This window comes from Psammomys obesus, unplaced genomic scaffold (genome assembly GCF_907164565.1).
Source record: "Psammomys obesus unplaced genomic scaffold, mPsaObe1.curated_primary_1811, whole genome shotgun sequence".
Classification (NCBI taxonomy): Eukaryota; Metazoa; Chordata; class Mammalia; order Rodentia; family Muridae; genus Psammomys; species Psammomys obesus.
The window spans coordinates 26,032,103-26,057,651 of record NW_026596073.1 but is presented as its reverse complement, the minus strand read 5'-3'; the positions used below and the strand labels follow the sequence as shown (position 1 = coordinate 26,057,651).

Sequence of the window (25,549 nt, the reverse complement as noted above, 5' to 3'; positions counted from 1 at the left end):
TGTGTGTGTGTGCATGTGTGTGTGCATGCCCTTGGAGCCTAGAAGAGCGCATCAGATCTCCCAGAGCTGGAATTACAGGCAATCTGTAAACTCTAGTCTACCACAGGTGCTGGGCCCTCTGCAATGGAGCCACACCCACTCTTAGCTCCCGAGCCAGCTTTCCAGCCCTTCAGCTTGCTTTTTGTAACATTCTGATTGATACCTTTCTTTATGTCTGTGTTTTAGATTCATAAGAAATTTATAACAATATTATCATCTTACTCCCAACCTGTCTCCCCATCTCTTTTACAAGGTCTCACATAAATAAGGCTAGCCTCCAGCTCAGTAAGTAGGCAAGGAACGTCTCCTTTTCCTGCCTCCAGCACGGAACTACCGGGATGACAGGCACAGGTCACTGTGCTTGCCCTTTCCCATTTCCTTTATCCTCTGATTTTAAAATCTTTAACCTCAATTTTAAAAGCTGAATGTATTGCCCTTTGGCTATTTTGTAGACCCAGCTTCTTGGTGATTATCTTTTCAGGTGGGTCTAATTGATAATTAATTCTGCTCACAAATTTTGATCTTCTTGCCTCATCTCTGTTTTCTTTCACTTTTTGTAACTTTCTCATTTGTAGAAATTCTTCCTAGATTTTTTTAGGTTATTTTGTATTATTGCTTTCTCTCCCGTCTCTCTGTTTCTGTCTCTGTCTCTGTCTCTGTCTCTGTCTCTCTCTCTCTCTCTCTCTCTCTCTCTCTGTGTGTGTGTGTGTGTGTGTGTGTGTGTGTGTGTGTAAGTGCTTAGCAGAAACCTAAAAAGGACATCAGATCCCCTGCAGCTGGAGTTACTGGCTTTTGTAAGAGGCTAGCATGGGTGCAGGGAGCTGAACTTCGGTCCTGGAAAAACAGTCGATGCTGCTGACTTCTGAGCCATCTCTCCAGCCCACTATCTGGATTAAAAAAATAAAGAAATCATATCAGTGTAGTCATATCTTAGATGCTCTTATTCTTTTTGATATTTTAATCCTGTTTTCTTAAATATCATGTATGTAATTTTTTTCTTTTTGTTTTGTTATTGTTTTTGTTTTTTTGAGACAGGGTTTCTCTGTGTAGCCTTGGCTGTCCTGGACTTGCTTTGTAGACTGCCTGACTCTGCCTCCCAGAATGCTGGGATTACAGGCATGTGCCATGAAGCCCGGCTTTATATTTTTCGAAAAACGTAACAAACAAAAACAAAACTAAACACGTGTTGTGGATCTCATTCCATTATTTTGGGTTCGTTTTTGCAATCAAAGGCCCTTTTTTTCTTTGTCCCGTGTTGTGTGATTTCTGAGTGTGAGCATGCACTCCTTAAAGTCCTGTAGTGCTTTCCAGAACAAAGCTGAAGCAGACTCCTCTACTGGAGCCTTGTTGGCTTTTCTGCGCCACTGAGGGGACAGTGTTAAACTGACGTCTTAATCTGGGGTCCTTGGATATGGGGTGGTGTGGTATCCAACTACAAACTCCACCCATGTGCTGGCTCGCCTTTATAGTCCCAGCGCTTGGGAGGCTGAGGCAGAATGATCATGAGTTCAAGGCCAGCCTAGTCATAGAGGAAGATGCTGTCTCCATCAATTAATCAGCCAAGCACACAGCTGAACAGAACCAGAACCCTGACTGCCAGCTCTCTGAGGTCTGCAGCCAGGGTGTAACATTCCAGGGGTAGTTGGAATTTCCTTCCTCTTTCCAGCTTCCTCATTCAGAAAGGATTCTTGAGTCTCCCATGGAAGGGTGTGTACTGGGTCTGTATTCCCCTCACACTGACTCTCAGATCCTTTGGGGTCCACGCTCCATCTGAATGGTATTGTAAAATCTGCATTTGGCTAGACCTCTCCCTGTCACATACCAACCTGAGGTCCAGAAGGTGAAGCTTACTCTGCCTTTTGTTCTTTACTCTTCTCCCCACTCCCTGTAAAACAGTCTTGCCCAGGCCGTCCTCAAACTCATGGCCTTCCTGTCTCAGCTTCCGGCACCATGCCCAGGCTAACGTTCCCATTTTTCAGGTACATTTAGTCCTTTGCATTTTTCTCTTTCCTTTTAAGCTTTAGTCAGCATCGGCAATGTGCTCAGCTGGAGGGGGAAGGCAGTGTGCCACACAGCTGAAATAGAAACCCATTACTTGTACAGGGTAAGACCATCAGCATGTTGACTGCAGACGGCTCTAGTTTTCCTTCCACCTGCCCTCCTCTGTGCGCACTGCATACACTCTCCTTTCTAAAGAGATTACTTTACATCCTCGCGCCGTGGAATCACGTTCGTGCAGTGGGGTTTAATACGGGTACTGTAATGTGACCACTGAATGACTTCTGTTAAGAGAGCTGCAACAAATATTTTGTGCAAACATTTCTGTAATATACTGAATTACAAATCTCCTAGTGTAAACCCAGAAGGGACATAGGCGGTTCACTTTTAGTATCTTGTGGAATCTTCATAATGATTGTTCTCCATGCCTGGGCTATTTCATATCCACAGTCTCTGTGTATAAAGTTTTTATATACTGTTTACATAGGAAATGTCTTTGAGCCACGAGCGCTTGATGTACTAAAGCATCTCTTCATTTATTTAAAAGTCCACCCGCTGTATGTAGGAGATTAAAACTTGTTTTTAATACAATGTTTTATTGTCTACACCTGCCAGTTTCTCACAAATACTTGGTATAGAGTGGGTAGAAATAGTGATGGCATGTCTGAGACAGGATGCTGCTGCTTCTGCTCCATCCTCACAGTGAGACTCTGACAAGTCAGGCCGTCTTCCTGTAGCTTGGCGTTTTAGTTGGGTGTGATGAGTGGTGTCAGAAGCGCCACAGTCTGGGGAGACGGCTCGGGGTCGAGTGCTTCCTCTGAAAGCATGAGGACCCATGCTTGGTCCCTCAGAACACACAAAAAGCCAGACACCGGTGGAGGCAGAGGCAGAGGCAGGAGGATCTCTGGGCTTGCTGCCTGGCTAGCTTAGCTTAAGCGAAGAGCCCAGCCACAGCTCACTGTGAGACGGTGTGTCAAAACGTAAAGTGGAGAGGGCTGGCGAGATGGTTCAGTGGGCAAAGTGCTTGCTTGGTTAGCATGAGGACTTGAGTTCAAACCCTTAGAACCCACATTAAACAAACAAACAAACAAACAAACAAACAGGCTGGGCTCAGTGGTCAGTTTCTATGGCCATAGTGCTTTTACAGTGAAATGGAGGCAGGGGAAGAGGCATGTGTAGTGGTCAAAAGAGAGAGATACTGAACCAGGTGCAGTGGTGCATGCCTGTAATCTCTCTCTCTGTCTTTCTCTCTGTGTGCTTGTGTGCACCATTTTGGTGATTACCTCCATGTAGAACCAAAAGACAGTCTCTCTCTCTCTCTTTGTTTTCTTTCTCTTTTTTTGAGACAGGGTTTCTCTATGTAGCCTTGGCTATCCTGGACTCACTTTGTAGACCAGGTTGGCTTGGAACTCACAGAGATCCACCTGCCTCTGCCTCCCAGAGAGCTGGGATTACAGGCATGTGCCACTGCACCTGGTGGGAGGGAGGATTTTATGAATGGTGAGAAATTAAAATTTCCCAGGAAGGGCTGGCAAAATTGCTCAGTGGGAAAGGACGCTTAATACCACATCCAATAACCTGAGTTCAATTCCCAGAGCCCACATGGTGGAAGGAAAGAACTGATTCTTTTCGAGCTGGGCTCCGATCTCCATACAAGAGCCATAGTGTGTGCGCATGCCAACCTCCATTACACAAAATAAATAAATGCCCCCCACCCTAACCCTTTCAAGCAAGTCTTGCTGGGATCCCACAGTGGTATTAGCCAGAGATGTAGATGCCCTTCTCAGTGCTGTCTTCTAGGACAATGTAGATGTGCCACCACCACAGTCTGAGCTGTCAGTGGAGAGAAGGCAGAGAATGAGGGCAAATATAGCATATGCTTTTGGAAAGCAAAGCAAAGCAAAGCAAAGCAAAACAAAACAAAACAACTGGCAATTTCTGTGATGGGGCTTTTGCTTGGCTCACAATTTATTTATTTTTTTATTCATTTGCCTTTTTACTTATTACAATTTATTCACTTTGTATCCCAGCTGTACCCCCCTCCAGATCACCTCCCAATCCCTCCTTCCCTCCCTCACTCTCTCCCTCTTCTCCTCCTATGCCTCTTTCCCAGTTCACTGATAGGGGAGGTTCTCCTCCCCTTCTATCTGACCCTAGCCTATCATGTCTCATCAGGACTGTCTGCATTGTCTTCCTCTGTGGCCTGCTTCCCTCTCAGGGGGAGGTGCTCAAAGAGCCAGCCACTGAGTTCATGTCAAAGACAGTCCCTGTTCCCCTTACTAGGGAACCCATTTGGAGACTGAGCTGCCATGGGCCACATGGAGTTCTAGGTTATATCCATGGTCCTTGGTTGGAGTACCAGTCTCAGAAAAGACTCCTGGGCCCAGATATTTTGGTTCTGTTGCTCTCCTTGTGGAGCTCCAGTCCCCTCCAGGTCTTATTCTCTCCCCCTTCTTTCATAAGATTCCCTGCATTCTGCCCACAGTTTGGCTATGAGTCTCAGCATCTGCTGGGTAGAGTGTTTCACAGGCCTCTGTGGTAGGCTCCTGTCCTGTTGTTTCATCTTCTTCCAGTGCCTATCCCATTTGCCTTTCTGGATGAGGATTGAGCATCTTACCCAGGGTCCTCCTTCTTGCTTAGCTTCTTTAGGTGTACAGATTTTAGTAGTATTACCCTATATTATATCTCTAATACCCACTTACAAGTGAGTATATACCATGTGTGTCTTTCTGCTTCTGGGATACTTCACTTAGGATGATCTTTTCTAGTTCCCACCATTTGCCTGCAAATTTTATGGTTTCCTTGTTTTTAATTGCTGAGTAGTATTCCATTGTGTAAATGTACCACAATTTCTGTATCCAGTCCTCAACTGAGGGACATCTGGGTCATTTCCAGATTCTGGCTATTATGAATAAAGCTGCTATGAACATGGTTGAGCAAATGTCCTTGTTGTATACTTGAGCATATTTTGGATATATGCCTAGGAGTAGTATAGCTGAATCTTGAGGTAGCACTATTCCTAATTGTCTGAGAAAGCACCAGATTGATTTACAAAGTGGTTGTACAAGTTTACATTCCCACCAGCAGTGGAGCAGGGAATCCCTTTCTCCACATCCTCTCCAGCATGTGTTGTCACTTGAGTTTCTTATCTTAGCAATTCTGATGGGTGTAAGGTGAAATCTCAGGGTTGTTTTGATTTGCATTTCCCTGATGACTAAGGATGCTGAGCATTTCTCTAGGTGTTTCTCTGCCATTTGGTATTTCTCTATTGATAATTCTTTGTTTGTCTCTGCACCCTATTTTTTAATTGGATTACTTGATTTGTTGCTGTTTAACTTCTTGAGTTCTTTAGATATTCTGGAATTAACCCTCTGTCAGATATAGGGTTGGTGAAGATCCTTTCCCAATCTGTAGGCTGTCGTTTTGTTCTGATGACAGTGTCCTTTGCTTTACAGAAACTTTTCAGTTTCATGAGATCCCATTTATTGATTGTTGATCTCAGAGCCTGTGCTGTGGTGTTCTGTTCAGGAAGTTGTCTCCTGTGCCAAAGAGTTCAAGGATCTTCCCCACTTTTTCTTCTAACAGGTTTAGTGTGTCTGATTTTATGTTGAGGTCTTTAATTCACTTGGACTTTAGTTTTGTGCAGGGTGATAAGTATAGATCTATTTGCATTTTTCTACATGTAGATATCCAGTTAGACCAGCACCATTTGTTGAAGATCCTATCTTTTTTCCATTGTATGGTTTTGACATCTTTAAAAAATCAACTGTCCATATGTGTGTGGGTTTATTTCTTGGCCTTCTGTTTGATTCCATTGATCCACCATTCTGTTTCTATGTCAGTACCATGCAGTTTTTATTACTGTTGCTATATAGTACAGCTTGAGATCAGGGACAGAGATACTTCCAGATGATCTTTTATTGTAGAGGATTGTTTTAGCAATTCTGGGTTTCTTGTTATCCCATATGAAGTTGAGAATTTTTCTTTGAAGGTCTGTAAAGAATTGTGTTGGTAATTTGATGGGAATTATGTTGAATCTGTAGATTGCTTTTGGTAAGATGGCCATTTTTACTATGTTAATCCTGCCAAGCCATGAACATGGGAGATTGTTCTATCTTCTGATATCTTCTTCTATTTCTTTCTACAGAGACTGCAAGTTTTTTTCATACAAGTCTTTAACTGGCATGGTTAGAGTTACACCAAGGTACTTTATGTCCTTTGTGGCTATTGTGAAGGGTGTTGTTTCCCTAATTTTTTTCTCAGCCCATTTGTCTTTTGTATACAGGAGTGCTACTGATTTTTTTTTAGTTAATTTTGTATCCAGCCACTTTGCTGAAGGTGTTTATCAGCTGTAGGAGTTCACTGGTAGAATTTTTTGGGGTCACTCATGTATACTATCATATCATCTGCAAATAGTGATACTTTGACTTCTTCCTTTCCAATATGTATCCCTTGATATCCTTTAATTGTCTCATTTCTCTAGCAAGGACTTCAAGAACTATGTTAAAGAGATAAGGAGAGAGTGGGCAGCCTTGCCTTGTTCCTGATTTTAGTGGGATTGATTTAAGTTTCTCTCTGTTTAGTTTGATGTTGGCTCACAATTTCATAAGCTTTCTCAGCAGACTGACCCAGGCTCCACACTTGGAGCTGCATTTCTTTAGCTGATGATTTCCTGATACCTCTTAAAGTAGAAAGACTGCTAGAAATAAATGACTGCTGACCCTGGGAAGTGGAGGGACTGTGGCAGGACGGAGAGGGACCTGGAACTTGTGAGCAGTAGACTAAGCCAAGGGCATGCTGGGTAATGAGAAGGTTGGGGAGGGGGTGACAAGAGCAACCTCGTATCCCAGGACATGACTCATTCTAAACGTGGCTTCTCCAGTTGTGCTTTCCATACAGAATTCAAGAGAGCATGGAGAAATCGCATTCAGAAAGGCCATAGAAGTCACTGAAAGATCAGCAGGCCCAGAACATGAGTCACACGTGACAAATGACAGCCATAGCCAGGGAACTCTGTTCCAGTCATGGGTAGGCACCCTGAGTTGCCACCAGGCACAGGAATTCTGAGTCTTGTTATAGTTTCTCTCTTCTTCCCTCCCTTTCTTTATTTTCTTTTTTTGATTTTTCAAGACAGGGTTTCTCTGTGTAGCCTTGACTGTTCTGGACTTGCTTTGTAGACCAAGCTGGCCTTGACCCCTTTGTTCTTCTTTTAAAAAAGGAATTAAGAATTTTTATGTGTACATGCGTGTGTGCCAGTTTTTCTGTATGTGCACCCATGCAGACAGGTGTCTGTGAAGTCTAGAAGAGGGTGCTGGATTCCCTGACATGAGAGTTATTGGCAGTTGTGAGCCCCCTGATGTGAATTCTAGGAACCAACACTGACCCCTGCAAGAACATATACACTCTTAACTGCTGAACAGTTCCCCTCCATATATATATACACGTATATATGTATATACATATATATACATATATGTATACATATATGTGTACATATATATACATATATACATGTATATATATATATTTAATACAAGGTCTCATGTAGCTCGGGTTGGCTTCAAGCTCATTATGAAGCCAAGGCTGACCTTGAACTTCTGATCACAGACATTCGCCATCAGTGTTCTACAGGGAGAATGATCCAACACAGCTATACTTTCAGTTTAAAATGATATTACCTATGTAGTATGCAAAAGTGAAATACAAACAACAAGCAACAGGTAGAGCAAAAAACTACTATCCAATCAGGGGCTCGTGATATAAAAAAAAAAAAAAAGAGGACTGAGGAAGTCCTGTCCAGAGCAACGTGCTGGAAGCTGAGAAAGATTTGCACAAAGAGCAATGTTCTCCCCACGGAGGCATCTTCCAGCTTCTGGTTCCCATTGCAGGCAGCTTTATGTCATGCTACAGACAACAGTAACCTTCTTTGGAAAGGTTTTACCTTTCAGCTGGTCAGGGATGCAATGCCATTTTTGTTTTTATTTTCTATTTTCTTGTGTATGTGTGGTATACATGTGTGTGTGTGTGTGTGTTTGCACATATGTGTGTGGAGGCACTAGATTGATGTCCTCAATCATTCTAGATGGGCTCTTCCATAGCTTTCCTTGGGGCAGGGTCACTCAATCAAACCCACAGCTTACTGATATGGCTACTCCTATGGACAGCTTGCTCCGGGACACCCCCCCATCATCACTCAGGATGGAATTACAGGCTACTGCCATGATTACTCAGATCTACCCAGGTTTACCTGGTATCTGGGAAGGGGAACGTGAGTTCTCTAACCTTTTAATAACTAACACTTTCCCCAGTCCCAAGCTGTGTACTGTTCATACTCTTAGCCATTCTCCTTCCTCTCTGACACAGACTTGGGACCAGCCTGACCCAGAACAAGGAGTATTGGAGAGTATTTGACAAAACAAACAAAGAAACAAACAAGCAAGCAAACAACAACAAACCCTGGATTCCGGGAGAAGGGAGTTGTTCCTTGCTCCCAGAGCCTACTTTCAACAAGCTTAAACAACCATGATGATTTGCCAATATAACATAAATTATGTCACACCTAGCTTTTTATATCTTAAAAAATATTTGACAATACATCATGTTAGCTTATTTTGATAGTGTCCATTGTCAGCTCTGAGTGTGGTATCTGGGGGGATGCTAATGACTCTCAGTGAACCTGACTGAGGTTTGCTACATGGTAGATGCTGGCGCTCTTTTGAGCTCACACAGCCTCCTTTCTGGCTTCCCCAAAGGACAGCACTCCTGTCTTCAAGCAAAAGCGATGGAGATCGGCTGAAGGTACACCCAAAGCTTCCATCAAGCGCCGGTGAGGACCGTGCCACACTGCTGGGCATTGCCATGATGGCCTCCTCCGTGCTGATGTTCTTCCTGTTGGGAACCACTGTGTTGAAACCCTTCATGCTCAGGTTAGACACAGACCAAGACCCAGGGCTGGATCCAGCACAACACTGGAGTCCATTCTCCTGAGTGCCCCCTGGAGCTTGCCTGTTCATGCTGGAGACAGTGTGGGTAGAGAGGGAGGTGGGAAATCTTCCTTTGTTCCCCAATGTTCACACTCCACATGAGTTTCTGCACAGGGTCGCACTGCCAGTTGAGACTGGCATGGTTGATAGCGCCAAACCTCCCTTGCTAGGAGATGCCAGCCGGCTTTCTCTCTGATATTGCCACCAGGAGAAAGCTCTCTCTGCTCCTGCCTTCCACCCCTGTAACTTACTGGGATCTTGCATCTGCTTGCTCCCTAATTACTGTGGCTGCTAGGGTGCCCAGGGCCTAGTTCATCCTCGTGACCATAAGGGATTGCGTGATCTTCTAGTTGGACATTTGCAGCTCTTCATCGGGGTTCCTTCCAGCTTTCTCTCCTTTTCTTGTTAATCCTTTTTCCTCACCTTAAAACAAAACAAAACAAAACATGTGACTACAGCTCTATGTGAGCTGAAGAAATTTCACGTACATATGGGCAGATCCAGAGGGAGGGAGAGAAGATGTGGAGATGAGGAGAGAGGGAGGGAAGGTGAGAAGAGAATAAAAGAAAGGAGAGAGAAGGGAAGGAGAGAAGAGAAAAAAAGAGAGGAGACAAAGAAGAGAAACAGCAAGAGAATGAGAGAGCAAGAAAGTAAGAAAGAGAGAGGAAGAGAGAGAGAACCAGCTAGCTACGTCAAGGGAATATTGGGGAGTCAGTCCTCTCCCTCGACCATGGGGGTCCTGGGGATTGGACTCAGTTTCAGGCTTGGTGGCAGGTGCCTTTTCCCTCAGCGCCTGCTCTTGGAAGCCAGGCGTGTCAGATCCCCTGTAGCTGGAGTTACAGGAGGGTTCAAGTAGACTGATGAGTTCTAGAATTCAAACATGTGTCTTCTGCAAGAGCAGTACGTGATCTTAACTGCTGAGCCATCTATCCAGCCTCCAGAGTATTTGTTTAAACATGCAATGCAGCAGGGAGATGGTTGCAGGAGCTCTGTTGCAAACTGATGTCAATCTGTGGCTCATATTTGTTTCACTTTCTAAGTATTTCTGGAAATTGCTTAATGGGATCCACGAGGAGCATCTCATTGTATCATTGTCCACCGTCTCAGGGAGCAGTCCGGTAAAAGATAACAGTTAAGATTTCTAGGCTATGGGAGGGGGGATTGGAGAGATGGCTCAGAGGTTAAGAGTAGAGCACTGGCTCTTCTTCCAAAGATTTCCAGGATAAGCTGGGCACAGTGGCTCATACCTGTTATCCCAGCACTCAAGGAGTCAGAGGCAGCAGATCGCTCTGAGTTCCAGGCCAGGCTGGTCTACAAAGCAAGCCCAGAAGAGCTGGGCTACACCAAGAAATCCTGTCTTGAGAAAAAAATATTTTTCCAGGGTGATTCACATCTCTCTCCACCCCTCATTTTCAGTCAAAGGGAAAGAGACTTGCAGGAGATGAAGCCAGCAAAATCCCAGCGCAAACGGTGAGGCACATGAGAGGCTCTACCCATATCAGAGGGACTATTGGCAACTCAAGGCTGAAGCAGGAGGGAGTCACTTTCTTCAGGGATTCCACCCCTTAGAGGCTACCCATGCTCCAGTGGATGGTCCTACAGTCATGTGCATTCAGGTGTCAGTGAAGGGACCCTGAGGGTTAAAACACATGGAAGTGGTAGGGGGAAAGAAAAAAGGTGTTGCATTTGATCAAACCCACGTGCACCTAAGAAATGCTCAAACAACAAAAAGAGGGATGCATGGCAAAGGAACACGGAGCTACTGAAGGAACCCCATCATTTTTAAGCTCTAAATACTTTGTTCCACCTCAAGGGTTCGGGCTTGGCCCTAGTACAAGTGGGTCCATATCACTCACTATTGAAGCCGAGGTCCCCGAGACCATGGCGTGTGCATGCATACGCCCACTAATAAACACATTTTTTAAAATTAAAAACATTTGAGTTCTGGTGATTGAACGTGGGTGATTAGGCTTCATGTGGCAAATGTGTTTACTGTCTCTCCAGCATTTCTGTAATTTTTCACTCGCCCCCCCCCCCCCCTTTTTCTTAGGCTGCTTATAACGGCTGTGTTTGTCTTGGGGGTTGCAGTCACTTAGCTGTTTTCGGAGCACCTGTGTAGTTTTGTGTTGCAGCTGTACTGGGCACTGTTACACTGGGCAGTTGGCAGTTCACACCCCTTGAGTTCAGAAACCTGACCCAGTCCTCCCATCAAGGCATCAGCTGGGCTGGATTTTCTTCTAGGGGCTATAGAGAATCCTTCTAGAGGATTCTGGAGGCTGCCCATACTCCTTGGCTTGTGTGGTCTGAGGTCCCCCAGCTTCTAGCTTGCCTCGTGATAGCCAGCCCAGCACTTTGAGGTAGCCTCCGCTGCCGCATACACCCATCACCAGTGGTTTCCATGTCCTAGGCCTGAAGGACAGATTTGTGCCTTAGATTTGTTCTAAAGGAAAATGATTGTTTATGGCTAATATTGAGAGCATGGTAAGAAAGCGCTGACTCTACACAGGGCTTTTTAACTGCTCTGAGTGTTAAGTGGGAATAAAGGAGGCCGCCCATCTTGCAGGAGGGCCATGGGAACAGAGCCCACAGACAGTCTGTTAGTCGCTTTTCACTGTGGCCGAACACCTGCTGAGAAGCACCTCAAGGAAGGCAGTCTACGTTTCAGCTCCCACGTCGGGGGTACAGTCCGACGTGATGGGACGGCATAGACGACAGTGGTGTACGCTGCTGGGTCTCTCTCTCTCTCTCTCCACGATCTCGTTCCCTGGGTTGGTGCCACTCACTCAGGTCAATCTCGAAACTTCCTTACAGACATGCCTGGAGCCTTTTGTCAGTCTATTATAGAGGGAAGTCAGGACAGGAATTCAGGACAGGAACCTGGAGGCAGGAACCGTGACGGGAAGGCTGCTTACTAGCTTGCTCTCGGGCTCATTTGCTTGTTTACACTCAGCTAGTTTTCTTATACAGCTCAGGCTGCTCTGCTAGGGATAGGGCTACCCACAGAGGGCTGGGTTCTCCAACACCAATCATCACTCAAGACAAGCTCTCACAAGGCATGGCTACAGGCCCATTTGATCTAAGAAATCCCTCTTCCTCAGATGAGTCTAGGCTGTCAAAGTGACAGCCTACCCTACCTAGGACAGCACATATAGGTTGGTTCTCAACACCACTGTGGGGTCTTCATGACAGGATCCTTGTCTTATGTTCACAGTACCTGTGACCGTTTAAACAAGAAATGTTCCCTATCAGCATTTGAGCTCTTGGTCCTTGGTTGGTGGTGCTGTTTAGGGGAGATTTAATAGGTGTGGCCTTGCTGGAAGAAGTATGTCACTAGAGGGGACCTTGAGAATTTAAGAATCCACACTTCCGGTTTGATCTCTGCTCTGTGATTGTAGTTGAGGATTTCACCTTTCCGCTTCCTGGTCCTGCCACAACACCTAATTGCTGCCATGCCTCGCTGTATGGCAGCTTTTATTCCTGTGGACCCAGAAGCCTAAGTAAACTCTGTAAACTCTGTGTTCCACGAGTTGCCTTTGGTCATGGTGTTTTATCATAGCGACAGAAAAGTAACTAATACAGTATGCACGCTATTCTCTGTACACAACACAGGGCAAGCTCTCAGGAGTGCCTTCCCAGGACAATGTAGCCAAGCCTACTGTGATGGTGCATATGCCATTGCGCCATGCTCCCTGACACACAGAGATGAACAGGATGTAGCTTGGCACCCTAACGAATGCGCTGACACAAAATCACACCCTGTTTCTGGGTGGAGATCTCAGCCCACTTGCCTCTGACTCTGGAAGCAGGGTGGGGAGGGTGAACCAGGCTTACTACCAGAACCCCTTCCAAAGACTCACTTTTACCAGCAAGCTGGTAGATACGTCTAAAAATGACTGTGTGAGGGATGGTGAGTTATCCAAGTATGACTCTTGGTGGCTCAGTAGGTAAAGTAGGGTAATGACATTGAGTTCATTTCTCATAATGCTTTTTTTTTTTTTTTTTGAGACAGGGTTTCTCTGTGTAGCCTTGGATGTCCTGGACTCACTTTGTAGACTAGGCTGGCACACACAGAGATCCACCTGCCTCTCAGAGTGCTGAGATTACACACCCAGCTGCAACACTTGTACCTTAACAACTATGCGTTTAGAGATTCTCAGGCCTCCTCTCAGACCTCCTGAGTTAGAATCTCTGAGAGAGAACACATGGAATCCACGCTAGCCAGTCTTGATAACAAATAATCTTCTTCAGGGGACTCTAATTCTGGCAGTGCTGCATTAGGGCTGGCAGAGAGGAAATACACCCCTAGGATCAGAACGAAGGTACTTGTCACCTGGCTCTTTTCCCATCTGTCCCCCTGACCAGGGTGTGATGTGATGTTTGTGCCGATGTATGCTGCAAACCAACAGCTCAGTGTGCCTCAGAACACAGAAATTGATTTTCCAATAGCTGCCTTCAGAACCTCACATCCCCACTCAGGAAGAACACTTTTCTTTCTATTTCAAAGCTCTCATAGAGAAGAATCAAACTGCACGGCCATCCACACTCACATTGAGGATGATTGGCTGGACTTTGCCTTCACCTGTGAGGGCAGCTGCCAGGACCAGGGCGGGTACCCCTGTCTACAGGTGTTTGTTAACCTCAGCCACTCAGGAGAGAAAGTGCTTCTCCACTATGATGACGAAGCAGCCAGAACCAACCCCAAGGTAATGTGATTTGACAATTAAACTTTTCTGCTGCCCTTCCAAAGTGCTGTCCTGAGCAGCGAACAAGCCATCTGGGAAACATCCGTTTCCTTCTAGTAAACATTTCTTTCTTGGAGTCTGTCTGTCTGTTTCTCTCTCTGTGTGTTGTGTGTGTCATATGTCCCAGAATGCCCCCAAACTTACTCTGTAGTCAAGGATGGCCTTGGACTTTGGAATCATCTATCTCTCCCTCCCCCGTAATGGGATTACCAGGCCTTGTTATGAGGGGCTGTGGGCTGAACCAGGCAGGGGCTTGTGTGTGCCAGGCTCTACAGACTGAGCAAAGCCCAGCCTCTTCTGAGTATGTTCAGAGTATTCCCATCAGGGTAGATGAAGCTGAGAGCAGTTTTGGAGAATGCAGAAAGGAGAGGTATATTCCAGGTCCCTGGCTTGGTGCGAAGTCCTAAGTGGGCAATGTCTCCCTACTGTAGCTCTGTTTAGAATGAATTCAGTCTTCCTTCAGCCAAGTTAGTAATTCTTAAGACACTTAAAGGACTTATTTAAAAAATTACACCACTGGTTCATGTGACTTAGAGTGCACAGTTACACATAACTAGAGAGGATTAGATAACATGCTACAGTTTAGTGTTGTTGGTGATTAAACACTTAATCTAAGGTTTTTGATTTTCTATTGTGGATGCAGTCATTTCTAAAATCACACACGAGGAAATATATGTGTGTGTGTGTATGTGTAGGCTCGAATATCATGGTGTATCTCTGTGCCTGTGTGTGTGAGCAGGAATGCCACGGTGTGTGGAGGTCAGAGGGTAACTCACAGGCATCAGTAATTCTCCTTCCACCATGTAATTAATCCTGGGGATAGAACAGCAGTCAGGCCTGGCAGCAAGCACTTTTACATACGGAGCCATCTCCCTGGCTCCATGTCTCACATTTCTGTAATCCCCTCAACATGGGAGCCCAAAAGCTAACAGACATGGCCATTTCATTCTGTGCCCTTCTGCCGACCCTTCCCGCCACACTATCCAGTGTGACGATGTTCTTGTTCAGTTTCTCTGTGTAGCCTTGGCTGTCCTCCCTTTGTAGACAAGGCTGGCCTTGAACTCATAGCCTGCCTCTGCCTCCCTGAGTGTTGGGATTAAAGGCCTGCACCACCACACCCATGCCTGAGAGCATGATTCCCCACCACAACATTAGCCTGGAGTCCTTAGTGCTAGCCACTGTTGACAATGCTTTTCCCCTCCTCTACACTCGCAGTGCTTTTACACACCCAAGTGTCACCGAGACAGGGATGGTCTGCTCAACAGTGCCCTGGACATCAAGGAATTCTTCGATCACAAAACCGGAACTTTCCCCTGCTTCTACAGTCCGGATGGCCAGCTGGGAGTTGTCCTGAGGAAGTCTGGCCACAAGGTTGTCTTCCACTGCTTGTTTTGGCCTTCGTTGACTTTGCTGGGCGGGGCCCTGATTGTTGGCCTGGTGAAGCTGACACAGCATCTGTCCTTTCAGTGTGAGCAGTACAGCACAGTGGTGAGGGCTCAGGCTGGGGCCAGAGCACGCTCTGTGGGCTGGCACAGGTCTACGCTGTACAGTGTAGCAAAGAGCCAGGAAGGGAACAGAGAGAGCTGAAGGGGGCGGTCCAGCTCTCCCTCCCTGAGATGCTCCAGCTGAAGGCTTGACCACTGCCAGGCACACTTGTGATCCCAGCACTTGGGTGGCTGAGGCAGGAGGACCAGGTCAAAGCCAGCTTGGGCTATATACAGATCTTGTCTAGGAAAAAGATCAGCTGGGGTTGTAGCTTCCTGATAAGAGCACTTCCCTCGAAAGCACAAGGCCCCGTTTGGATCCCCACCACTAGGAACAATCACATCTGCTTACAAACCTGCTGTGTGAAGGACAAAGTGGGCACCACAGCTTTTCACCTGAGAAACAGTCTTTAAATGCTGACCACTTTCTATTAATTCTGAAAATATGTATGATTCCAACAGTTTCTCTTTTTTTTCAGTCTCCTTCTCACAAGCCAAAGAAGCATTTTTCTCCTCATAGGCAAAAGGAATTCAAGACAGCTCTCATGAAACTTTAGCTCCCCATGAGATTTGTCAGCATATGACAAGCCATTACTATGTCTGTCGAGCACTGAGCTGTCAGCTCGTGTAGCTCACATGAAAATATTTCTCATAGAAAAAAACACCGGAGGCTGAGGAGATGATCAGCTGGTAAAACATTTGCCTTACGAGCATGAGAACCCGAGTTTGATTTCTCAGACGCATCCAAGACTAACAAACATAAAACCAAGCAAACGAAACAACAAAGACAGGCTTTGTGGCCTGTACCTATAACCCCAGCATTGAGGAGGAGGGCACAGGTGATAGCCAGAATAGCCAAAGTTGGGAGCTTTAGGTCACCAAGGTGGACAGTGCCTGAGGGCCACCTCTGAAGTGGCTCTGGTCTCCACATACCTACACATGCATGCAGGTGTGTGGACACACACACACACACTCACACATACTCACACTTAGCAGCTCATTTACAAGTAGATAAAAACCATCAGAAATGTAAGAAAACCCAGGTCTGCCAACATTTATTGTGGCTCATTCTTCCTTTACGCTTCATTCTAAGAGGAAAGCTGCTGCCTAGCAAACCCACTGCCTACAGTTGCTTATATTTGAATTTGTTGTGCTTTTTACTTTGTAGCATTTTCTAGCTAATTATCCTTTCCCTAAGCTTTGAGTCTCTGCACTTTGAGGGAACAGGAGAAATGACTGCAAGTGTGAATCGGACCAGAGGCCAACATTCACCTCGCATAACACCCACTGTATGGTTACACACTAGTCAGGGTCCTGTAGCAGTCAGCCCCTGGGCTGGAAATGGCTCAGTGGTTAAGAATGATTGCTTTTCTTGCCAAGGACCTGGGTTCGGTTCCCAGCACCCACATGACAGCTCACAACCATCTGTAGCTTTAGTTCCAGGATGTCCAACACCCTCTCTGGCTTTTGCAGCCACTGTGTATGTGGTGCTTATACATACATGTAGACAAAACACTTAATACACATAGAAGTTGTTTTTGTTTTTTCCTAAACAGGGTTTCTTTGTACAATGCTTGGCTGTCCTGGACTAACTTTGTAGACTAATCCTGAACTCACAGAAATCCTCCTGCTTCTGCCTCCCAGAGTGCTGATTACGGTGTGTGCCACCACACCCGGCTCATAAAAGTTTTTTTTTAAAGTCAACAAAGGTGACTACATGTCACAAGACTTCCATCAAGACCTTCCAGACTGAGTGTAGGAGCTGAAGAGCTTGCTGTTTTCCCAAAGTACTTCAATGTATCTTTACAGTTCACATACAGAAATGAAAACCCATCATTGTAGACAACGGAATGAGACTTTTGAAATAGGTTTTGACATGTTGGTGTAACCAAGTCACACTTGATTCTAAGCCAGCTTAAAGCCTCTTAGTAATTAATTTCACGTCACAAATTAGGAAAGTGGATAACTCATAGAGTAAGAGCTGTAGGCAATGGAGTCTTGGCATCTCAACTTGTCTGCTGAGGGCCGGATGCACTTCTGGCCAGGCTTTCGTTGTATTCATAACTTTCCCAGTGTCAGTCCTTGGGAATGTCTCTTTTGATGATCTTCAGGCATAAAGATGAGGTGTGTGGAACTGCAAGCTTAGTTTCTGGTAACTTACAGCGGTGATGGAGATCCAGTAACTGTGAGAACCTTGCTCTGAGCAGAAGCAGCCTACTTGGTCGTGTTTGGTGACACTGGGAAGCAATAGATCTGCTGTGTAAAGGTTGTAAATGTTGCTTTGTGTACCAGACCTCCCTGTAATAAAATACACTATGTCCAAAAAGCAAAAAAGCCCTGCAAATGGAATCTGTCATTTTCTCAAATTAAAGGTAAATTTCAGATCCATTTCCTAGTAAATTTGAGTTCCAACTCAATGACATAACGGTCTTTGTGCGTTCCCCTACCACCCTGTACCCTGAAGCCTCAGGTGTGTTTCATCAGGCACAGAGGCTTTCCAAGCAGATAGAGACGATCAGTTCACCTCAGGGAAGACAGATGTTAAGTTGGGGAACACAATCAATTAGAAGTTCAAACCACTTGGCAGTCCAGTAAAATGTAGGGGTGACAGGCTTAGTTGTGAATGCAGGGAGCATCAATGCTCATTTCTTCAGTCACACACAGCCCAGATGTACCTTCTTTGCCATTTGTAACAGAGGACAGAGCAATTTGCTTCTAAACTGACATCAGTAGAGTACAGACTCTAGTTTTCAACAGACATGAAAAATAGCTCACTTCTACACACACATGTACATATATGTCTACTTAAAAACAAGTGTCTAAATCTGTTTTTAGTACTCAGGCCTCTAATTTTTTTTTTTTTTTTTTTACTACTGGGAATTGAACCCAAGGCCTAAGTGCGGTAGGTACACCCTACCACTGAGTGATACTGTGTATGCTAGCATACTAGCTAAAATATATATTAATAATTCTTTATGCTTTAGAGATATTAACATTCATTTCTCTACTACACATTGCCAGGGCAGGAAAAAAAAAGGTTCAATTTTTTTTTTTTTTTTGGGTCTGTTTTTTTTGAGACAAGGTTTTTCTGTGTAGCTCTGGCTTTTGTGAAATTCAGAGATCCACCTGCCTCTGCTTTGTGAGTGCTGGGATTACAGGCGTGTGCCACCATACCTGGCTTGAGCCAGTTTCTCAATCAAATATTCTTAGTAATTACAAAACAAACCAGACTCTTCATAGCAACACTAGTTTGCCTTAGAGAAACAGCAAAAGGGATTCTCACAGCTCTTGGCTTACACCACACACTAAGGACCATTTGGACACAGGTAAATTTTCTTTCATTTTAATGAACAGCATGATGATACAGACTGCAGTTAGGGACAAGCAGACACTGACAGTGGTGAACAGAAGACAGTGAGTGTAGCCACAGGCTGAACTCCTTCCTGGGAACAGAACTACAAAAGAGGTCTTTATCTTAGTGAGTTGTAGTCATCTATGTTCTAAGTCAGTCATTCTCAAGCTTCCTAATGCTGCGACCCTTCAATACAGTTCCTCATGGTGTGGTAACCTCCAACCAGAAAATTTTTCATTGCTACTTTATAACTGTTATGAATCATAATGTAAATATTGTGTTTTCCAATGGTCTTAGGCAACCCCTGTGAAAGGGAAGTTTGACTCCCGGGTTGAGAAAGGCTGTTCTAAGTGAACAGCACATGGAGCCTTGCTATGCTAAGTATTTGTGGGGCTAGGTTTAAAAGAACACTAAGAATGTTTCTAACTGGTGCCTCTTACACACAACATCAGCTCATGAATGAACAACAAATGGAAAGAAGCAACCTGGCAGAAAAGGGAGGGGCAAGCTCCTTGCACAAGTGGTGTATAGTCATCTTTTCATAGTGCTATATTCCCCAAGATATTAAAGTGTTGTGTTCAAAAGCAATTTTTAAAAATTATTTATTTACTTATTTTATGTATGAGTGCTCTATCTGCATGTACAGCTGCATGCCAGAAGAGGACATCAGATCCCAGTATATATGGTTGTGAGCTACCATGTGGTTAACAGGAATTGAGCTCAGGACCTCTGGAAGAGCAGACAGTCCCCTCAACTGCTGAGCCATCTCTCTAGCCCAGCAATGTTTTTTTTTTAAATTGATTTTTTAAAAGTTTTTATTTAGCCAAAGACTAAATGACAATAAAACTATCAACTGAATTTGAAACTTGGGCTCTTGGAGCTGGTGTGAGGTACAGGATCTGTAATCTCAGCACTATGGAGCTAAGACTACAGAATCTTGAGTTTGAGGCCAGCTTGGGCTACGGTGAGACCCTCTGCCAACAATAAAACGACAGAACCCTAGGAAATCCACCATCCTCTCCACCACAAATTCCTTTGGTTCCATAACTAAAGACATTTCTAGAAATATAAAAGCCACACTTTCTAGCCACTCCTAGGAACAATCAATAGACGTAGCTACATTTGAAATTCATACTAGAACTAAGAAGCTTAGTAGGGACTTTCTAGAGGCAAGAGTATCCTAGGCTGGCTCTGAACTTAGTAATGTAAGTGGAGAATAACCTTGAACTTTTAATCTTCAGGCCTCTACCTCCTAAGTGGTGAAGTTACTCTGTATGAGGTGCTGGGGCTCAAACCCAGGACTCTATGCATACTTGTTGGGCTCTCTGACACTGAGCCACATTCCCATATATTAGTAGGACACTGAACATTTTCTGCCTCTTTGTTAACCTTGATCAACAAAAACGATAACCTAAAAATATATACTTCTTCCACAAAATTATTACTATGGCACATGAAATGAGCTTATAGAAAGTGCACTTGGCTTATAAAATATTTTTCCTTTTTATAATTACTACCATGAAGAATGGAGTCCACTGTTGTTAGTAATGAAAATCAGCCCTAACAATACACTATACAGAGATTCACTTTAATCCTGCCCACCAACATTCATCTCCTTCCGCCTCCCATTCCTTTTGCTCTAACAAGCACATGGTTGAGACCCTGCCATAGTCAAAAGCCAAGCAGAGAAAAAGGCACTGCGTAATCAACGGAGGAGAGTCCACACTAACTCATTCAAGACTCCAGGCCAACCTGGGTGTCTCAGAGTGAATTCAAATCCCTTCTGAACTTTAGAACTTTGATATCTGTTTACACCTTTCATTAAGTATCCCTGACTAGTGCTAACAATAAAGCAGAACAAAGGAGCTGTGGATGTCAGACTCAAGAACTGGTACCATGAGTTGCTCTGACCACGTAGCTTTTCCAAAGTGGCTGGAACCATACAATTTAGCCCCATCCCCAAACCCCCTAACCGTCTCCTGTACCATGTATAGCAAGGCATGCAAAGTCTGACTTGTAAACCTAAAATGCCGGTGCTACTGTACTGTGCGTACTGAGGTATCGAGTAGCAACTTGGCTACTTTCCTTACAAACATTTGGAGATGGAGCTACCAGGGTTATCAGGAGTACGATTCTTTTCAGCTTGAGCCCAACATCTTTTCAGAGAGTAAAACCAACTTATATATGTATGTATAGTTTCTTAGGCCATGACGCAAATCTGTTTACAGTTTTAACTGAAATGCTGTTTGTTTTAAACAGCTCAGCTGTACTGCTCTGTACTGCTTGCTCTTAAAGATGCTGTCAAGACTGGGTTCAGCCTTCAAAATTCCAAACTGGAAGCGATTCCTTGTGCAATATATCCCCATAACTTCCAGCCTTCCTTTGGACATGCCCCTCTGGGATTTCCCCTGCTTAGGCCCCTCCTCCACATCTCCCTTCCCCCAACACCTGAAGCAGACATACTACAATCTAAGATGCCACAAAATGCCTTTGAATGGATATTTTAGCAATGTTGTGGACACAAAAATAATTCCTTAAGGTGGATCCAGCCCACGCCTGCAGTTTGCACAGACACAGAAAAAAGTGGAAACTGTAATACTCAGAAAAGATTAACATAGAAGGTTTAACATGTTGCTGGAAATTACATTTCTTCAAAGAGCTGGCAAGCATGGACTACTGACTGAAGTATAAATCAAACAAAATGACAAAAATTATGTTAAGAAACAAACCAAGGTTTATGTGCTGTGAGGTTTCCACTGTACCCTAAAGACAGGCTCCTCATCTTTTCTGTGATGCCAGCTTAGTTCCTGACAGCAGAAAACACAGAGGGACTGTGCTCTGTCTATGTGATGATTACCAATCTGTTTCAGATAAAGTTCAAGAGGGCATGCACATCTAATCAAGTAATCATTCCTGATTAATAAGAACTACACTTTACACAAAATACTTTATCAGCAGCTGTTTTCATCAAAAAAAAAAAAAAAAAAAAAAACCAACAGTCAGTTTCACAGTTGAAAAAGTTACACATTAAAATATTTTACAATTCATTATATATTCACCAGGTTCCCATTTCCTGATGGGCAGTAATATAAAGCAGAATAGAAGGGACAACCTTAAAGTTGATGACTCTGACACCAAGTTTTACAGAGGACATGAAGAACCACAAAAAGTCTCAGGTTCTACCATAAAATAGCAACCAGATTCCATTCTTCTTTTAAAAAATCTAATTAGAAACATCTTTAAAACCAAACAGAAAGCAAACAAACAAACAAATCAAACTCCACAGATGAACAGATTTCAAATTAACAGCAGTCTAAAACTCTCCAACTAAAGGTCTCGTATAGCTGTGAAGATGGTAAAAAGTTAAAGCATGATTTGAGTTAGTGTTATTTAGTTTCTTTCTTTAGATTTGCTTTCTTTCCTTCCAGAAATAATTACTGATGGAACATCCTCAAGTGACTTAGTGAAATTATGGAGCCAAAGTCATTTACACAATATTCAGTGTCAAGGATGGTCATGTACAGAGGTGACGGGTCTTTCTACTACTGAAGCACCAGGGAGTGGCACATTTTATTGCTCTCTGAAAACAGATTTTGATCACCCGAGCTTCAATTCAAGTTTGGTCTTTGTCTTTTTTTAATACAACCTTTCTCCTTTCTTTGCTTAAACTCTTTATAGAATACAGATTTTTCTCTCAAATAGAATTAATGTAGTTGTAAATGACAAAATAAGCTATGTGGCTGTGTTTTAATTGTGCAGAGACCCTGGAAGGTGAAACTGGGGCAACTAATTAAACTAATGCTTAAACAAAACAACACACACACACACACACACACACACACACACACACACCAAAAAACTAAAACAAACAACCAAACAAAACCTATCAATTTTGTGCAAGGAGGCTCGCGGCTTTTTTTTTTTTTTTTTGGCACCCAGGAAAACACAGTTCTCTGTAATTCTTCAATTTCCACCATCAAAGCTGTAGATCTGTACCATGTCACTGAGTTTGACTGTAATAATCCCTGATATAGAAAAGAATGGGATGTTAGTACCTAGCAACTGCATTATCTAAGTAACACAAAGTGTTAAATGCCAAGTTTAAATAAGTTAGGAAGTTTTCTATATCTGCAAAAGAAGCTATCTGGTTTTCTGCTTAAAACAGAGTTTAAATTCTGCTTAACTATTCCAAGACAGTTTACAGAACTAAGTTCCCTAATCTTCAGGTTTATTTTTCTTGTTGGCAATAATATATACATGCTTTAATGAAGTACCTAAATCTTCAATAATTATGCCCTTTAAGGGTTCTAAAATAGCCAGATATTAAGAGTATTTTTATTAGAGTCCCCTGTTCACTATTCAAAACTTCTACATAGGTGTCTGACCTCACGGATGAGCGCTGTAAAGGGATTCTGTTCTCTAGAGCGTAGTATGCGCTCTTCATAAAGACGCTCTCCAGTAACACGCCTAAGTTAGGAACTGTCAGTAAATTATTGCACATTTTTTATTTTTTTCTTTTTATTTATTCTTTTTTTTTCTTTTTTTTCCTTTTTGGTGTAGCATCTGAACATCTGCTAAAGCTATTTTCTAGGACATGAATCATTCAAACACTGAGTAGAAATCTAGAGTGACCACTAACATTAGCCCTACATCTTGGATGGTTGCTTTTCAGAATGCTTAATAACGCAATCTGTGCTTGAGTGGGATTTAATGAAGCTGGAGACCTGACCACTTGGAAATGGGACATGACAGTAACATGGGTTAATGTCCTACTTTTATCATTGAGATATGGATAGATAGCTTACGAAGGTAAAAAAAATTCATGGTTTCTAGTCTCTCATAATATAAAAAGTCATTCATGACCAGACCTCAGTAGAGGGATTTAAGAGTCAGGATGATAGTCTACTTTGTATTCATTTTAGTAACTGGTTTCATATGATTGTGCCATTCTCAACTATAGATGATGGACGATGAGGGCATCATGTAAAATCAGACAGCAGTGAAAAGAAAGCGTGTGCAGTTCAATCTGTTCCTTAAGGAGTCATATAGGGGTATCTGGATAAATGGAATAGTGCCTGAGCCTCATCTATAGACCAAGAGAAAAGCTAACCATGCTGTTGCCAACAATAAAAAAATTTGGGGTGCAAAACAATGCATGACTATGGGACAGATTATGTAAATAAAGAATATATATTAATGATAGTTTCTATAATATAAATAGCCTTTAATAAAAAAAAATAATCTTTTTAATAACATTAATACTCACTTCTATTTTCTGGAAAACATGCATGAAAAAAAAAGTATTCAGTTCAATTGCAAAAGGAGAAACAATCAGCTTAAAGTGAATACTGTACAAGTCAGGAACAGGAGCTCCCTGCTCTCCTTCCTCTATGGTCACTGCTGTACTTGATGCGAGCCCAGAATTTCCCTAGGAAATAAGTCAGATCCTTGTAAATACTGTCCAGAAAAAAAACCAATAAAAAAACAAAACCCAACAAAATGCAGCTGTCTGCAGGTTATCATTTTTGACTGCTTTCAAAACTGCAGGTGAGACCCCACGTCCAAAGGTTGTTTGTTCAAAGCAAAAAGCGAGTCCCTTCGCCCCAAGTGCATGAGTTAAAATACCTACTTCAAACATAAGTCTGAACAGCAATGGGAAAATAAGAATTTTCATTCTTCTTCAATTTCATGTAACTTAACATAAGCTTCAGCTTACTCAGACCTAAAGCGGGTCACAGCCTTGGTTGTGTCCACATTTTAAACAGAACACTGGCAAGACAAACAGAACAGCATTCTCTTTTCATCTCCATCATTTGTATGTATTTTGGGGATTTTTGTTTTGTTTTGTTTTTTTTAAAAAAAGATACAAACAATCTTCAAAGTTTACCTTTTTTTGGACTTAAGGCATAACATGAAATTGCTCATTATTCTAAAGCTGAATTTTGAAATGAACTAGTTTAGTGCTATCAAACCCTGTTTGCGTGGACAGTGTTTTAATTATAGAGCATGTTGTTTCTGTTCTTGCTCAAGTCCTAATGTTGTTCCTGACTGTGTCATCCCCATGCCACTGTCTGCCTGCTGCCACTCACTGCCATGCAGTGGAGAAGCCGGGCACCAGCTTGCAGTTCGCAGCTCCCATCTCAGTTCAATGCATGCTGCTTGATGGTGTGGAAGATCCAGTCCATCTTTGTTGTCCAGCCGCCATGATGTGCATCATTCATCTGTTTTGTGAAATACTCCAAAGCCTCTTGCTCAGTTTTGTCCAGGGCTAGAGTCTTTCGGATATATGCAATATCATCAAAGGACTGCAGTTCTGGCATTCCGGAGCCAAGCATCATTGAAAAAAGGTTGATGAAGAGGTTGGCATGCTGCCGAATTGCTAGGTAAGCCTTGTAACACATCTCCTGAAACCTAAAGTGCAAAGAACATTTGGTTAGAACGTGCTAGCACTCTGACTTTAAAGGACCAGCACAGCTGTCTTGGGCAAAGGCCTTGTAACTACCATCCCTCTCCCTCAGCTCACACTATTCTAAAATATGTACTGTTCAAATGAGTATTTTACTGCCTACCAAGCACCTAAAATATAGTGCTTGGAACACTCAGGTTCAATATTTATTATACATTTGAACTGGTTTAAACTAAAATAAGGCCTCAAGGGTTTAGGTACTTAGGGTCAGAGGGACTGACTTATACACAAAACAGAATTTTATAAAAGACTTTTGAAATCTAAGATAGATTGAAGATGTACCAAGGTGGTCAGAAAAAGAACAAGTATACATAAGAGTTATAGTTTGCTGGCTTTACTCAGGTTAGGACCAAAACCATGTCCTAAGCACTACACATTGCTTGACAAAATAAGATGGAGTTTAATTATTTTAACAACAGGGAATAGTTTCAGTGTTATAAGGTTTAAGGATTACTTCCTTTATAGGCCTCACTTAGCTTAATGAA

The 25,549-nt window shown here is 43.3% G+C and overlaps 2 protein-coding genes across 4 annotated transcripts in view; one reads left to right on the top strand and one right to left on the bottom strand.

Moving 5' to 3' along the window:
- Positions 1-17,612, top strand: part of Kcnmb3 (potassium calcium-activated channel subfamily M regulatory beta subunit 3) — a 38,493-nt gene extending 20,881 nt beyond the window's left edge. Inside the window, exons 2-4 of the mRNA XM_055626114.1 lie at positions 8,795-8,963; positions 13,525-13,723; positions 14,978-17,612. Of these exons, the coding sequence (XP_055482089.1) occupies positions 8,795-8,963; positions 13,525-13,723; positions 14,978-15,349 (740 nt within the window). The 3' untranslated portion in view covers positions 15,350-17,612. The remainder of the gene's footprint in view (positions 1-8,794; positions 8,964-13,524; positions 13,724-14,977) is intronic.
- A 961-nt stretch (positions 17,613-18,573) lies between these two features.
- Positions 18,574-25,549, bottom strand: part of Pik3ca (phosphatidylinositol-4,5-bisphosphate 3-kinase catalytic subunit alpha) — a 79,563-nt gene continuing 72,587 nt past the window's right edge. The window contains exons 21-22 of one of the 3 annotated variants that reach the window (XR_008722283.1): positions 23,865-25,009; positions 18,574-22,623 (exon numbers count right to left, since the gene is read on the bottom strand). Coding sequence is in view for 1 of the 3 variants with exons in the window: in XM_055625893.1 (XP_055481868.1) it covers positions 24,739-25,009 (271 nt within the window). In the remaining 2 variants the exon portion in view is untranslated. Of the gene's footprint in view, positions 25,010-25,549 lie in introns of all 3 variants that reach the window. The other 2 variants (XR_008722284.1, XM_055625893.1) reach the window with 2 other exon arrangements.